The sequence below is a fragment of the Ictidomys tridecemlineatus genome, chromosome 2, assembly GCF_052094955.1.
Source record: "Ictidomys tridecemlineatus isolate mIctTri1 chromosome 2, mIctTri1.hap1, whole genome shotgun sequence".
Classification (NCBI taxonomy): domain Eukaryota; kingdom Metazoa; phylum Chordata; class Mammalia; order Rodentia; family Sciuridae; genus Ictidomys; species Ictidomys tridecemlineatus.
Window position 1 is genome coordinate 89,155,130 of NC_135478.1, and position 14,786 is coordinate 89,169,915.

The 14,786-nt window shown below is 53.7% G+C and overlaps 1 protein-coding gene across 5 annotated transcripts in view; it reads right to left on the reverse strand.

Moving 5' to 3' along the window:
- Window positions 1–3,017: 3,017 nt before the first annotated feature.
- Nos1 (nitric oxide synthase 1) overlaps window positions 3,018–14,786 on the reverse strand; it is a 142,905-nt gene continuing 131,136 nt past the window's right edge. For 4 of the 5 annotated variants that reach the window (XM_078039109.1, XM_078039113.1, XM_078039110.1 and 1 more), the window contains 5 exons: window positions 14,173–14,294; window positions 12,850–12,998; window positions 11,479–11,673; window positions 9,870–10,012; window positions 3,018–8,794 (listed from right to left, as the gene is read on the reverse strand). In XM_078039109.1, the coding sequence (XP_077895235.1) occupies window positions 8,779–8,794; window positions 9,870–10,012; window positions 11,479–11,673; window positions 12,850–12,998; window positions 14,173–14,294 (625 nt within the window). In that variant the 3' untranslated portion in view covers window positions 3,018–8,778. The remainder of the gene's footprint in view (window positions 8,795–9,869; window positions 10,013–11,478; window positions 11,674–12,849; window positions 12,999–14,172; window positions 14,295–14,786) is intronic. The other variant, XM_078039112.1, reaches the window with a different exon arrangement.

Below are 14,786 nucleotides of genomic sequence, written 5' to 3' on the forward strand. Positions count from 1 at the left end.
TCTACAGATACCTTTGCCGGATCCACTAATCCCCGGTCCCTGCCCTCTTGCTCCCAGAGTGTCCTGGAGTTACCTCACTGCGATCATCCTCCCTGGTTAGCTTGGTCACCTTATTTCAACGCCGTCGCTTTGCTTTTCCCTCCTGTCCATGTTACTTCCCCCTCTCGAACATCTTCTTTGTTATTTTTTTTCTTCAAGTTTTTAATTTTTTTCTTCAAGGAGCAAGATCTCTCGTCCCACTAGGATGTGGACCTTCTGTTAGACTCTCTCGGTTAGGCACAGAGTAGGCCCTCCTTGTATTCCCACGAGTGAATGAATGCATGGGGTCTGAAAATGCGTTAGTTGAGCTGACTTTACTTTGCATGTGAGGCAGACAGGAATCTTTTTGGGGTTTTGTGAGGGTGGACTCTGTTAGGCTGCATCAGGACCCTCCATATTCTAATTCCTGGAACCTGTTGAATGCGTTACCTTACCTGGCCAAAGAGGCTTTTCCGAAGTGATTAAGTTAGGAAACTCGCGATAAAGAGATTATCCTAGATTATCTGGCTGAGCCCAGTAAAATCACAAGAATCCTCAGGAGAAGGGGGCAGGAAGGTCGGAGTCCGAGAGAGAAAAATGTGGCAATGAGAAGCCGAGATTCGAGTGAGGCGGGGTCATCAGTGAAGCAATGGCGGCAGAAGCTTCTAGAAGCTTCTGGAAGGTGGAAAGGGCAAGGAAACTTCTGTGCTTTTCAAGGAAGGCAATTCCTCCACCTTGGAGGAAAGAGGAAGAGGTGTCTCCACAGAGATGGGGCCAAAAGCTTTCAGTGGAAAACTGCATTTCCAGTGGTGACTTTTCTCAAAACTTGTTCAACAAGAGAGATTCCATTGCACAAGGCATAATGCTGAATTCATGCTACAGGGAAGAGCATGGGGCCTCCTTCAAGCTAATGGTCTGTCCTGAGACTTTCTCCCACGGTGCTTTACTCGGCTGCATGCTATGGCACGAGGAAGAGGAGCCACCCTCTCCTCCCGAGGGCCCTCTGTAAAGAGGCTTCCTTTTGCTGATGTGGGTTCAACACTACATTGATCCACCCGATGGCCAATACCCTCCTGTTTTCATTTTCTGGGCCACATTGCGAAGGGTTCGATGGAAAAAAAGAAAACAATAAATACATTTTTACTCTATGACTGACAGCGAAGCCTGTGTGCTTGATCAAGCTGCTGTGGCTTAAAGTCCTTTAATCTCCGTGCCCCTCCCCACCCCACCCTGGTCCCCCACCCCCTTCTCCTGTGATCTGTGCTTGGGAAGGTTCTGTTTTGATGTAAACTTAAAATTTTCACCTGGTTGCCAGGCAACAGAAGACATCTAGTCGGAGGGGGCCTATCTGGGCTCCGAGGTTGGTCCTGCCCAAATCCCAGTGTGTGTGGGAATCGTGGGGGGAGCAGGTCTTCCCCTGCACCAGGGCTCAAGGTCAGGAGGGGGAGAAGGGTGCAGGAACTGCCTCTTTATAGAGGTGACCTGTGACAGCAAATGGTCTGAAAAGTCCAGAGGAACTCGGGGCTGGATGCTTAAACTTCTAGAAGAAAAAAAAAGCGGAGGAAATTAGGAGTTTGGACCTGTTTATTTTTCCATTCTATTGCATTCCATCTCAGTGTATTGGAGTATTATCTCATTTATTCCTATCACAAACCGATGCAGTCCCAACAGCCACCACCTGCTTTATGCTGAAGGAAGGGAGGAACAGAGACATTGGGTAATTTAATCCAAAGCTGCACAGTTAAGAAGTGCAGGAGCTGGGATTTGAATCAAAACAGTCTGGGTGTCTTAGCAGCGTGGATGACGCACAAGAATGCAGTTTCTTGGGCTGAAACAGACATTTATTAGATATTGAACTGGTACAAGCTATCTGATTCCCCTCTGTCTCAGTCTCCCAGGCTTTTACTGGGGAGAATGCAGTCAAGTCTGGAAGAGCAACATGCTGATGAATTTCTCTGACCTTATCCTCATCCTTAAGCATGACTGGGAATGATATGAGGCCAAAGCATTTGTGTGAAGACTGGCTTTTTATGACTGTTCCCCATCATTTTAATTAGCTAATATATATATGTGTGTGTATATTTTTTCGTTCTGTTAGTGGTAGTGCTCTACCACTTGGCTACACCCCCAGCCCTTTTTATCTTTTGTTTTGAGACAGGGTTTTGCAAATAGCTGAGGCTGACCTCTAACTTACAATCCTCCTGCCTCAGCCTCCTAAGTAGCTCGGGTGATTATACCACTATAACTGGCAAATGAGCTAATACAGCAAGCTAATACTGGAAAGAGGTCCCTGACTTGGCTCTGTCTCTGATCTTCATCTTGAACAGGACCTTGGACATGAGGCTCAGGGATGGGTGTCTAATTGGGGGTTTCTGGGTGTGTGTGGGGGGGGTTACTGGGGATTGAATTCAGGGGCACTCGAACACTGAGCCACATCCCCAGCCCTGTTCTGTATTTTATTTTATCTCACCAAGTTGCTTAGGGCTTCGCTTTTGCCGAGGCTGGCTTTGACCTCAGGATCCTCCTGCCTCAGCCTCCCGAGTCTCTGGGATTACAGGTGTGCACCACCGCACCCGGCTGGGGGAAGTTATCTTGTAATTTAAAAAGCCGAATGTCTAAAGTGGTTTTGATAGTTGGGAAATGGGGATAGCTGTCAAAAGGCCCACAGGGTCCAAATGGCCATGTTCCCTCTCCGGTTGCCTCTAGTCTACCCCTCTGCAGCAGGGATGGAGGGTATAAAACACGGCTCTTTAGTCCCAAATCGGGACACCCTCTAGATGCCATCTTGGCAGAGGCTTTGGTTGAGGTTTCCCCACTGACCGGCTGGACTCCCACCCCTTCCCTTCCCTAGTCCGGTAGCCCCCCTTTACCAGCCTCCTGCCAGCCCTGCCTCAGAGCCCGCTGCCCGGGGGCACCCAGCCTGTGAGGGCGCCCTCCCATCGGGCAGAGGCGTGAGATGTTCCCAGCACAAGCCACAGAGAAGACAAGAGCCGGCCGAGTCGAGTCCACTTTTTTAATATTTTAACCATAATGCAAACAGGCAGATGTAGACTTCTGTTACATCCCATAAAATTGGAAGATGAGAACTATACAGAAGAAGAGCATGCGCCGAACTCGCAAAGGGCACGGGGTGGGCGTCGGTCCTTGAGGAAAGTGCTGGGGCGAGCACACAGGACACGGGGCAGGTTAGCAGCATTGAGAGCTCAGAGGTAGGGGCATCTGAGTTCCTGACAGCGTGTGTGTGTGTGTGTGTGTGTGTGTGTGTGTGTGTGAGAGGGGACCCCAGCTCCGGCCACCTCCCCAGCCTCCCCAGGCCCAGAGTGGACACCTACGGGTACAGAGTGTACACCTACGATGACCCGTCCAGCTCTCTGGTCCTTGTAGAAAACCACCCGTGAGCCTGGAGTGGGTAATGACAGTCACAACCACAACACAGTGACAAAAATGACGGGGAGCACAAGGGGACCTCAGAGCCAGCGCAAGACTGCACCAGGCTACCAGGGGCTTTGTTAGAACGGACACCCAGGACGGAGCATCTTAGCAAAACAGAGCCCCCCCATCTTTCTGGTGCAGCGGGGGGCTCGTGAAGCTGTGTAAGTCCTTCAATCTCGGTTTGGCAGTGGATGATGACCTTCTCCAAGAGGTCTGTAATGGGAAGGCCTGGGGTGGCTGGTAGGCATCCTGTTGTCCCCAATGTCCAGGAGCCGTGGTTCTCAGCCCAAGGGGTGCAAGACGCTGCCTGCCCAGGGGACAATGAACACTGTGCAATGACCCATTTGGTTCTCACGATTGGCAGGAGATGGATATCAGCAACTTTTGGGTGCATGTCACCAATGCTACTCAACATCCTATGACGCCCGGGATGCCACCGAGATAAAAAATGGCCGAGCCCCAAACACCGATAATGCTGAGGTTCATGGCCTCAGGACTAGAGTCTCTGGGAGGTTCGAAGCCAAATCTGGGCACTTGCATGTATGGAGTCGTTGTCGAAAAGACTTCAGGAAGCAGCATGCCAAGGCATTGTCCCCTGCCTGCCAAGGCCACCATGCTCATCACTGAATTAGATGTGCCTGCTTGACCAGAACCATTTAGATATTTCCAGGGACAAAACGAACTCATAAATACGCTAAGGCATGTAAACTTGGACCATCTCCCTTGCCAGTATTACAGGTTGCATGCCCCTTAGGTGAAGTCCTTGGGACCAGGGGTGTTTTGGATTCTGGATTAAAAAAAAAATTTGGAAATATTTGCATATACATAATGAGATATCTTGGGGGGGGTGGGACCAAGTCTAAATAGGAAACTCATTTAGATTTCATATACCCCTCATATGCATGGCCTGAGAGTGGCTTTATACAATATTTCTAATAGTTTTGTGCATAAATTGCGGTGTGGGTGCCCAAAGTTTTGGACTTGGAGGCATCTGGATTGGAGATTTGGGATGCTCCACGGGGAACAGACACTGAAGGCTATCAGATCCCCATGCTGGAGTCACAGAGGGTCTGGGGGAAAATGATGACTGCTTGGGTCCTCTGTCCACCAGGTGGGGACTGGGGGTGGGCTGCAGAGGGGCCAGTGAGAGGAGAGGGGACCAGACCAGCGTCACTCCTGAAAGCCAAATCCACATGACGGGGACCATTGGTGGCGAGTCCTTGGGAGGTGGCCAGCTCCCATCCCGGCTCCTGGCCTTGAATTTTGGAGCCCAAGGGGACATTCGATCCTGGAGACCTGGGGAAGACTCCTGCTGGCAGTCCTGGGCGACTTGATGTTTTGGCTAGAGGCTTGGGGGCAAGACTTCTTGCTGGAGACCCGGGAAGTGAGGTGGAACCACTCAGGAACCGCAGCTGGACTGAAACCCAACCCCGGAGCCCACTGTGCCCCACGGCTGCACTGCGGGTGGGCGGGGGCTGTGGAGTGGGGCAGGCAGCTAGCTTGCCCGCCCCGGCAGGAACCATTTGCCCCCCAATATAGGTCAGAACAGCACTGCCTTGTTGTGGGCTTAGGGCAAAACCTGACCTCCTTGGAAGCCCAAAGCAGGTGGCTGCTCAGAGCGTTTGGCAGGAGGAGCCTCCGTTCCTAGGCCAGCATCTCCAGTTAAGAGTCCGTTTTCATTGTGCGCATCTGGACCCTGTTGGACCTTGGAAGGGCTCACTGTTGACCTGCAGAGAGCTGGCCATCGGGTCAAGGCTGCAAACTCACCTTCCCTGGGAGCCCGACCTTTTCACAGCTCCAATTTTTTAAAAAATCTTCATTGTCCAAAGGGCATACGGTCCTGCTGGTTCAGCCCCTGGACTCTGTGTATCATTACTGCTGCCTCCTGTCTGGCTCACGCCCTAGTGACAGCAACTGTCCGTCCGCGGTTCAGCCCTGCACACTCTAGCCTGTGGTCAGAACCTTCTCTGGCAACATGATTCCAATCACCTTCATTTCCCTTTGGGAAAGACACCCGTAAGGACCTCTCTGTCACCTACTAGGCACCGTCTAAGCCCTGCTATCTGGTCCTGGCCACCGTCCCAGGGTTCCCCCTCAGCAGTTCTACCTGGCTCTGCCTCCAAACCAGCCCCGAAGCATCCCCCACCCCCTGCCTTCGCCTGCCTTGGACTCCTCCTCCTCCCCCTGCGGCCACTCGTCTTCCATTGTCCATGGTGAAATCCTACGCACCCCCCATGCCCCAGACACGCATGTCCATCCTGAGGGCATCTCCCTGCCCACCGGATTCCAGCCTTCTGCAGGGCAGCAGCCACACTCTGCTAGTCTCTGCAGACACCTTCCACACCCCGGGGAGGCCAGGCGTGGTACCAATAAGTGAGAAATCAAAATTCGTGGGCGTTTGGGCCGGGTGCCGTTACTGGGCATCGTCTCAGGATCTATCTCCTTGTTGGACAGGAGGATCTACAGACATGGAAAGGTCAAGTCACCATGGCCACCTGCTTAAAAAGGGACCCAGGTCTGTTCTAAAACTCCGTTTTGGTGGATCTTCAGTGTTTCCCCTTAAAAAATAACAACAAAAACCCCAAAACCAAACCAAACCAAAACAGAACGCCTGGCTGTCACCCACCCAGGACACCAAGGAAGGGCCTCTCTCCTCCCAGGGGGCTCAACGGTGTTCTTCCCCACACGAGGTGTGCAGCTGTGGTCACAGTGGGGACGGTACAGTCTGAGGTGCCTGTGTCCCTGTTTCAGGACTAGCTCATGAGCTTCCTGGACAAACCCACTTTTGGGAGGTGGGTTGTGGTCAGAGCTACCAGTTTAGCAGGGAGAGGCAAATAAAGGGACCCCTCCCTGGGTAGGGGTTTACCCATTGCTAACCTGTGTCTTGCTCCTGTGGTTGGTTCTGGGGACTGAACTAGATGCCGCCAGCAGGGGGCAGCATCCGCCCACCCTGGATCGGAGCTCAACCCACAGTGGTCGCTGCCTCTTCCCCAGGCTAAGCAGGAGGGTGGGGCTCTCTGGGGTGGGAAATCTCCACCCAGGAGAAAAACACATCAGCTTGGTCTCCTGTCCTCTAATGGGGAGTTATGAAGCTGTTTGTGTCTGAGGTTAAAAAAAAAAAAAAAAAAAGAAGTTCTGCTTGGGCAGAAGGATGAATGCTGGTTATATGATTATTTCTCTGGACTCTCTGACAAAACGAAAAGATGTTTCCATCTGTCCCCGGCTTCTAGAAGGGGAGGGGTGTACAGGCGGCAGGTGCCCGGCACACACTAAGCGCTCCCCATTCAGCAGCGGAAACTTGGTTTGGAGAGGGAAGTGGTGATGGATTCCTCTTTGATGGAGGTTGACCTAATCATTCGGTCCTGGGGAACTAGAGACATCTTAGAAAGTGTCCCCAAGGGTTCAAAGGGTTGGAAAAACCATTTAAAAAGTGCCTGGGAGAAAAGCTACTAGGAGCCCAGCATCATGCTGGCAGGACTGAGGAGGTTGGAGCTGGCTTCCCTCCAGGTGGGAAAGAGTGGCTACGGGACACCAAGGGCTGAGTTTCTGCGTCCGTGGAAGCCTGAACCGGAAAACCTGGGATTAACCGGAGGCGGGAGAGATTAGCACTGGGACGAACTCCAGATGCCAGGGACACCCATGGGGGCTGCCGGGGACGGTGGGCGAAGATGAGCTGTGGCTTGTCCTTTCAAGATCCTTGGGGTCTTGATACCCCACCTGTAAAGCCCTTCCCCGTGGGCCACGGTGGTACTTTCTCTCTGTCCACCCTCTACACTGAGCATCAGGAAGGCAATGTCCTGCATAGGACCTCAAGGGGACAGAGTTCTTCTGTGGGACAAAACAAAACCAACATGACAGAAGGCTAGAATGGACCACCGCTGGACCCTGGAGGGTGAGGTGGGGGGGGTCATGGGATTTGGACGCTGCCTGACATTGATTTTAGCACTTGAGTGTGGGAGGGACCTCCCTCCGCATTCCCTCCAAGGGGGCAAAGTCTGCAGGCCACCTGCTCTGATTCCTGCCGGAGACTTGGCTACCCAGTTGTTTTACTTTTATTATTTTTGGATCCGAGTGGAAGGTATTATTTATTTGCCAAAAATCATTTCGGTAGGTTCAATAATCCGGAGGCCAATTTTAGAAAGCGGAAAGCCCCAGGATTCCTAGAGAAAAATCCATAGGGGGCCTCCGTCCACTCGGATCCCTTTTAACTGACCTCGCCACGAATTTTTTATCCTAAGGTAAAGCCGCAAGCCCCATTTGGAGGAAAAAGAAAATAATGACCACCGTATTCTCCTTTGACAGAACGCCCACGCTGTGAAACGTTAGGCTCCACCCCTTCGTCCCTTTCAGGTCGGTAGCAATTTGATTCGGGGAAACTTAGGACAAGCGACTCATCCGTATCAGCCAAGTGGGAAGACGGTATGTCCAGCAGGATCCGCAGGATGGGATCCCTGGGAAGGGCTGGATGACTGAGGCCAGGGCAATGCTGGGCTGGGGTAGGTGGGCTTGGGGAGGGGTCTGCCCAAGCCATTGGTGGTATGGTAAGGACTCCACCGACTGGCCTCAGAATCCAGATGCATCATCGAATCCACGACTTGCCATTTCATGGGGAGATTGTCCCCTCCACCACCACAGCCCCCTCCTCATTCCCCAACCCTTCTTTGGGGAGCCTCAGAGTGTTTTAAGGGACGTCAGTGCAGACCCTCAATTACAGACACACGAGGATTCAACGTGGGCCCGGGGGACGTTTCTTGGCACCAAGGGTCTTTCACGAAGGCAGTGGACGCAGGTCTCAGATGGACAGGCTTGCACGGGCAAGAGGACAGACGGAGACCCGGGCCCGTCCGGCGCACGTCACACACACGACCAAAACGGGGATCGTGAGAAAGGAGGGGGGACTCCAGAGGGACCAGCTCAGAAGGCTTCTGTCCAGAACCTGCAGCCTTCCCAGGGGACAGCAGAAGACAGACCCGAGAGGAGCAGTGGCCACGATCCGGTGGTTTCATGCACCCGCGGTCTGCCCTCGTCCTCATCGGCAGGACAGCAGTGAGGCGTGGTTTCAGGAGAGCCACCGCAGGGTACGAAGGCGTCGCGTCGCGGCAGGAAAAACTCAAGGAGCAGACCCGGGGGAGTCGAGGAAGCCACTGGGGGGGGGGCAGGAACCCAGAGGAGGACACCAGGACACAGCAACAGGACGAGAGGCAGAGCGGGGACCCGGGGGTCCTGGAGGAAAGGAGCAGCCGTGTGTGCGCCCGTCGGAAGCCCGCAGCCGCCCCTGTGCAGCACTTGGGGTGGCCGCCTGCTGCCCCTCTAGGCTGGAGAATCCACTTAGGAGCTGAAGACCCTGTGGGAGCAGAGGAGGGCGGGCATTAGTGTCACCCGAGCTGGGGGAAGCCACCCAGGGACTTCTGACAATCAAGGAAGGTGTGATCTTTTACAATCATTCATTTATTTATTTTTTGCTGTACTGAGGGTCGAACCCAGGGCCTCACACATGCCAGGCAAGCGCTCTACCACTAAGCGACGTCCCCACCTCTTTAAAAATTTTTTTTAAAAAATTTATTTTACTTTGGTACTGGGGATGGAACCCAGAAGGATTTTGTTTTTTTTTTTTTTTTTTTGAACCAGGGATTGAACTCAGAGGCACTCGACCACTGAGCCATATCCCCAGCCCTTTTAAAATTTTTTTTATTTAGAGACAGGGTCTCACTGAGTTGCTGAGCGCCTTGCTAAGTGGCGGAGGCTGGCTTTGAATTCGAGATCCTCCTGCCTCAGCCTCCTGAGCCCCTGGGATGACAGGCGTGTGTGCCATGGCACCCAGCTAGCTGTGAGGAGGGCGTGATCTTAAAGGCCGTCATGTGAGCCGAGTGGGCACAAAGTATGTCTGGAGACAGGTGCCTCGCTTCAAAGAGCAAACAGTAAAATTGCCGAGTGTAAGAACCGAGTGTGAGTGTGCCCTTGTGCTCTGGGACGGCTGGATTCCTGCCTGTGTCAGGGCACGTGGCCGGGGTGCGGGGAGGGCATGGGGCAGAGAGATTGCCACGAGGCTGCCGTGTCCCGGAGTTAAGGTGAGGTTACAGGGTGAGACATCACCCCCTTCTGTGTTTCCAGCCATTTCTAGGGGGTGAGTCAACCTGCCAACATTCTAGCAGTTGAAATTGCACTGAGGAGAAAGCCACCGTCAACCTGGTGCAGAGTGAGAGTACCCCAGACAGATGCCGCTAAGGCATCAGACCTCCCTGGACTGACCGCGGTGGTGCCCCAGGTCCCTAACTGCACACAGAGCAGGTCTGGGGCAGCGCGGGAATTGCATTTCTAACAGGTCCCCAGAGGGTGGCAGTGTGCTGCTGGCCCAGGGACCCCATGGTGGGCAAATCAGCCATCCCTGTCCACGGGACAGAAGAGAAGACACAGCCTACCCCTCCGGGGCGGGGCCGACGTACTCATCTGTCTCTTTTTTGCTCTCTTCAATGAAGGCAATGGACTCAGATCTAAGGCGGTTGGTCACTTCGTAGGTTCTCAGGGTGACTCCAAAGATATCCTCATGGTACCGGTTGTCATCCTAGGGGACAGAAACCACCAGGGAACGGCCCTCAGATGCCAGACAAAGGCTTGCCAAGGGCATAGATAGGATGGATACCTCCGAGTGGAATGTACCCAAAGGAGACGGACGGTTCCTAGAGACACCAGGCTGAGCCGCGTGTCCCCAGGGAACCTCTGATCTCCAAGGCTCTGTGTCAGCGAGACTCTACCTCGAGGGCAGGGGGCCACTCTAGTCCAGTGGAACGCTGGTGTTGCCATGCGGAAATGGGGCCACAGCTGGGCAGACGTGGAACCCAGAGTGACCAAGCCAAGCGGGAAGCTCACCGTCCTCCCCTCTCCTCCCTCTAACCTGTTCCTGCAAATTCAGACCTGGGCAAGGCAGGGGTCCATGGGAAATGTCCCAGGGCGGGGAGATCAGTGGGTCGAGAGGAGTAAAAGTGGCTGGGAAGCCACCAGGGTACACCCCCACAGCTGCCCAGAGTGGGGACCCCTGGGGAGGCAAGGATTTTGGAAGCCATGGGAGTGCCTCTGGCAGGGTGGGCAGTCAGGGGCGGGAGGCAAAACCATCTGGATGCTGAGGGGGGGCAGTGGCCGGGGGCGTGTGCAGCCCGCCAGGCCCCTGTGCTGGTCCAGTCTCCCTGGACCCACCTGTAGAGCGGGTCTGTGTTTAGTTGGGAAGGGTTTTCAACTGTATCCTACGGAGTCCCGGGGAACCCAGGACAGCGTGCGGGAGGATCAGGGCAGAGAGACGAGGATAGGGCAGCTCCGCAGCTCTGCTCAGACACACGCCATCCAAAACTCTTTTTTTAAAATCTCCCTGGGGTTTAGCATCAGATTTAGAGCAAGGGCTTCTTCCATAAACCTGTCGATCACAGCTCATTTAGGAAAGCAAGGGAAAGGAGGGGATCACACCTAACGATCTGCAGGGGTCTGGGACTGTGTTGGATTTGGGGAGGTTGGTTACATGGTTAGGACTTTGCTGATTGAGCCATCACCAGTCTCTGCCCGAACTTTGGGTGTGTCAGGAAATGATCCTTCCTTCAGGGTACACGCAGCTCCATGCCAAGGTGCATGGTTTAGACAGCTAAGCCTGGGGTGGCTTTCAGACCTCTGTCTCTCCCTTGGACAGATCTTTTTGTTCAGTGCTCTACCTGTACAACTGCAGAGAGGGCAGTTTTGCAGCTTGGTTCTGGGGGCAGAGAAAATTGGGTTGAGTTCATTTCTATATAACTAACTAGAGGTCCACACTCGCTATTTCCACACCTGACAGTTCTCAACCATATTTACTACATGCACCTGCATGCCCAGCCATCCTACCTCCTTTCTCGATCAGGGTTTGGGACTCCTTATAACCTCTACTCTCAATCTTAAGTGCAAAAGTGACATGTCATCACAGCTCCCCAAATTATCGACAGGTGGGGCGGGAAGAAGAGACGAGAAGGATGCGAGACCAGGGACCCAGACGCCAGCCTGCCGCTCACTCACCCTCAGCCTGCTGATGAATACTCCGGCATCCTCCTCCGAGAGCTTCCCCTGCTGGGCCATGATGCGCTGGACGGCTTTGAGGACATCGGCGGCCATGGTGACATCTCCACACACGTAAATGTGGCCCCCTTGCTCCTTCAGGGCTCGGTACACAGTCTCGGCCAGCTGATCTTGCAGGACATCCTGCACGTACTTCTGCAGGGAGGGGAGGGTCTGTGAGGAGGGCGGGGCTCTGGGAGGGGCAGAGCGTGGCTCAGGGGCTTGCAGGTGTTCCCAGGGGAAAGGGGCCAGGAGCTGGGAAGAGCGAAATGGGTAAGGTGAAAGGTGTGAAGGAGCGACTGCCCACGTTGGGCAACCGGAACTCAAGTCTGCTGAGGACCCTCCAGGGAGCCAGAGAGAGAGTCCCAGAGTCATCCCCAGGAAGGGAGGCATTATCCACCTGCTCCTCTCCCGTGGCCGCTGCTCACACACGGGTGTTAACATCTGTACCCACCGCGGTGCGGCAGGCACCCCAGGCCGCGGTGCCAGAGAATCCTCAGGACAGACGGCAGGGCTGAGGCAAGATGGGGGTGGCCGGCCTGCACCTCTGCAGAACTGGCTAAAGCATCAAGGGCTGGACTCAGAGGTGGGCTGGGAGCGGGAGGGGGCACAGGGGCGTCTCACATGGCCTTTGCGTTTGTCTTTGACTTGTCCTGGAAACTCCGCGCCAGGTGAGACTCACTTCAGTTGGAACCTCCCAAGTGCCATTAAGATTGACAGACTTCCCCAGGAACTGCTCTGCATGCCCGCCAGCCACAGAGGCCCCCGCCCCTTCCCTGGGACTCTGGGGACATCTCTAAGACCCAGCAGAAGCCTGGGCCAGTCCATTCCGATTGGTACTATGACCTCTGACGGGCGGTGAACTTATACTTTTGAAATAGTTTATTTGTTTATTTATTTAAAACTGACTTTAAAAAAATGGTGGTAAAATATACAGAATATACAATCTACCATGCTCAAGTGCGTGATCGCGATTCCATGGCATTTAATGACATTCACCGTGTCGTGCGGCCATCTCCACTATCCAGTTGCAGAGTTTTGTGTCACTCCAATGGAAACCAGGCCCCGGCTCCCTGTGACCCCTCTTCCCTGGTCCTGCATATTCTCAAATCTGCTTTTGGTCTGTGCATCTCCTGCTTTGAGCATTTCATGTCTGTAAAGTCCTATAATATGGGCTGCTAAATATTTTAAAATAGATGCCCTCTCCCGGGGTTTCTCAAGTGCGGAGTCAATCCACATCGGGGGATTCAGACAGGGCAAGGGGGTCTCTAAGACAGGATTTGCCAGGGTGTGTTCTCGTAGGAGTGCGTTAGTGGGCGGGGCCGGGCTTACCTTTGGTTTGTCTGGCTCCCGGGAGTAGGCCGTGTACAGCTCTCGGAAGACCCCTTTGTTCTTGGCCTGTAGGGTCTCCTCCCTGTAGATGTGGTCTATCTTGGATTGCCGGCACCCGAAGACCAGGACCATGGGGCAGGGACTCATTCCTGGGGACCGGGAAGATCTCATGTCACTGACGGCTCTGACACCTGATGAGGGGGTAGCTGAGCAGGCAGAAGCTCACAGACAACAGGGCAGGCGGCCAGGTGTGTTCGGATCTCCCTTTCCTGGCTCCTAGACGACTTAGCAGCCTCTACCATCAGGCAGCGCTAAGAGCCCAGACTTGAGCTCCAACACTTGGTCCAATCCCTGCTCTGTGTGACAAAGCACAACCAACTGCACCTCTAAGCCTCAGTTTTTTCCCTGTACACAATGAAACCAGCAGTCCCTCCGTATTGACAGGAGAAGGACCCCAGGACCCTGTTCAGATCCCCCAACCTGAGAGCATGCTCTACTCCCTTAAATAAATGGTGCAGCATTTGCATAGAAACTTTGCAGATCCTCTGGATGATCTGTGCTACCGCAACAGTGTCAATGTTAGAGAAATAGATGTTACAGTATCTTTTAGGGAATCATAACCAGAAACACAGTCTGTACATGCTCAGTTCAGATGCAATATGTTTCTTTGGCTATTTCAGACCTATAGTTGGTGAATCTGTAGATTTAGAACTCATGGAACGGGCGGAGGGTGGGGCGGCTGTAATGGCAACAACTACCTCATGGAATTACCTTGAGAAATAAGCGTGCAATATAAAAACTGGGCACACTTAATGAATACTTTATAAATGTCAGCTTTTCTGCAGGACAATGTTTTCTGGGGCAGGTCCTGATTTTTGAGTTGCTTTTCTGTTTTATGGGTTGCTACCCACCCACCCAGCACCTTCCTTCAGGTTGAGCACTTATTAGGTGCTGGAGGAACCCTTGGTTGATCAGGGCCACGCTTGTGGGGTGTCTCCTTCTCCCCCAAATGGAACTGTTACAGCTGTCACCTAGCAGAGTCTGCTCTTGAATAACAGTCCGCGGGAGAATCACATCAACACAGCCATTTGATAAGGGCGCAGGCGGACCCTGCTTGAATTTTTATGAGGGGCTGTACCTTAAATAATCACAGTGCCATCCCTGGGCATGTAATTTCAAGCCGAGAGGCCATGTCGGTTGGGAGGTTTGTTTGGCTGCCCACCCCCCCCTTCTAGGCATCGAGGCCACGGAGAAGCTGCCGCCATTCCCTGGGGCTGCTGAGACTCAGGGTGGAAAGGAAGAGGCTGCCGGGCTGTACCCCACCTTTGTGTTGAATGTCAAATTGCCGCTGCTGCCAGAAGCTTCGGAAAGGGGCGATGCCAGTTCCTGGGCCAACCAGGATGCAGGGGACCTGGGGGTTTCGGGGCAGGTGGAAGCTGGGTGCACTGGGACAAGAAGAGAAAGTCAGAAGCTCTGCTGAGGTCAGATCCCGTCCAGGACAGCAGAGTCTGAGGTAGACAGGCGCCCGAGTCCCGCAGACACGTAGAGCCACTTAGTGCTCTTCACCTGGACCAGGGAACTGGCCTGGGAACCCCTGGTACACCCACCCACGAGATCTTGAATCAGAGATCCCCGCACACCAGAGCTTAAAGAACCACCTGGAGGCGTTAAACCTGAAGATTTGTGGGGATGCAGCGAAGTGGGGCTCAGGACTCTATTTTTGAGCCGCTCCAGGAGATTTGGAAAATGGTATGTGGACTGAGTGGGAACATCCCACCCCCAACAGCTGAGAAGAAGGGTTGGCTGTGGCCACCATTCAGGGAGAGAAGTGGCTGAGGGTTGAACCACTGTGCCTCACAGGTCAAAGCTCTAAAACTGAGTTGGGGAGGAAACTCTAATGGATGGGATGGTGGGATCTTCTCCATCTCTAAGAAACT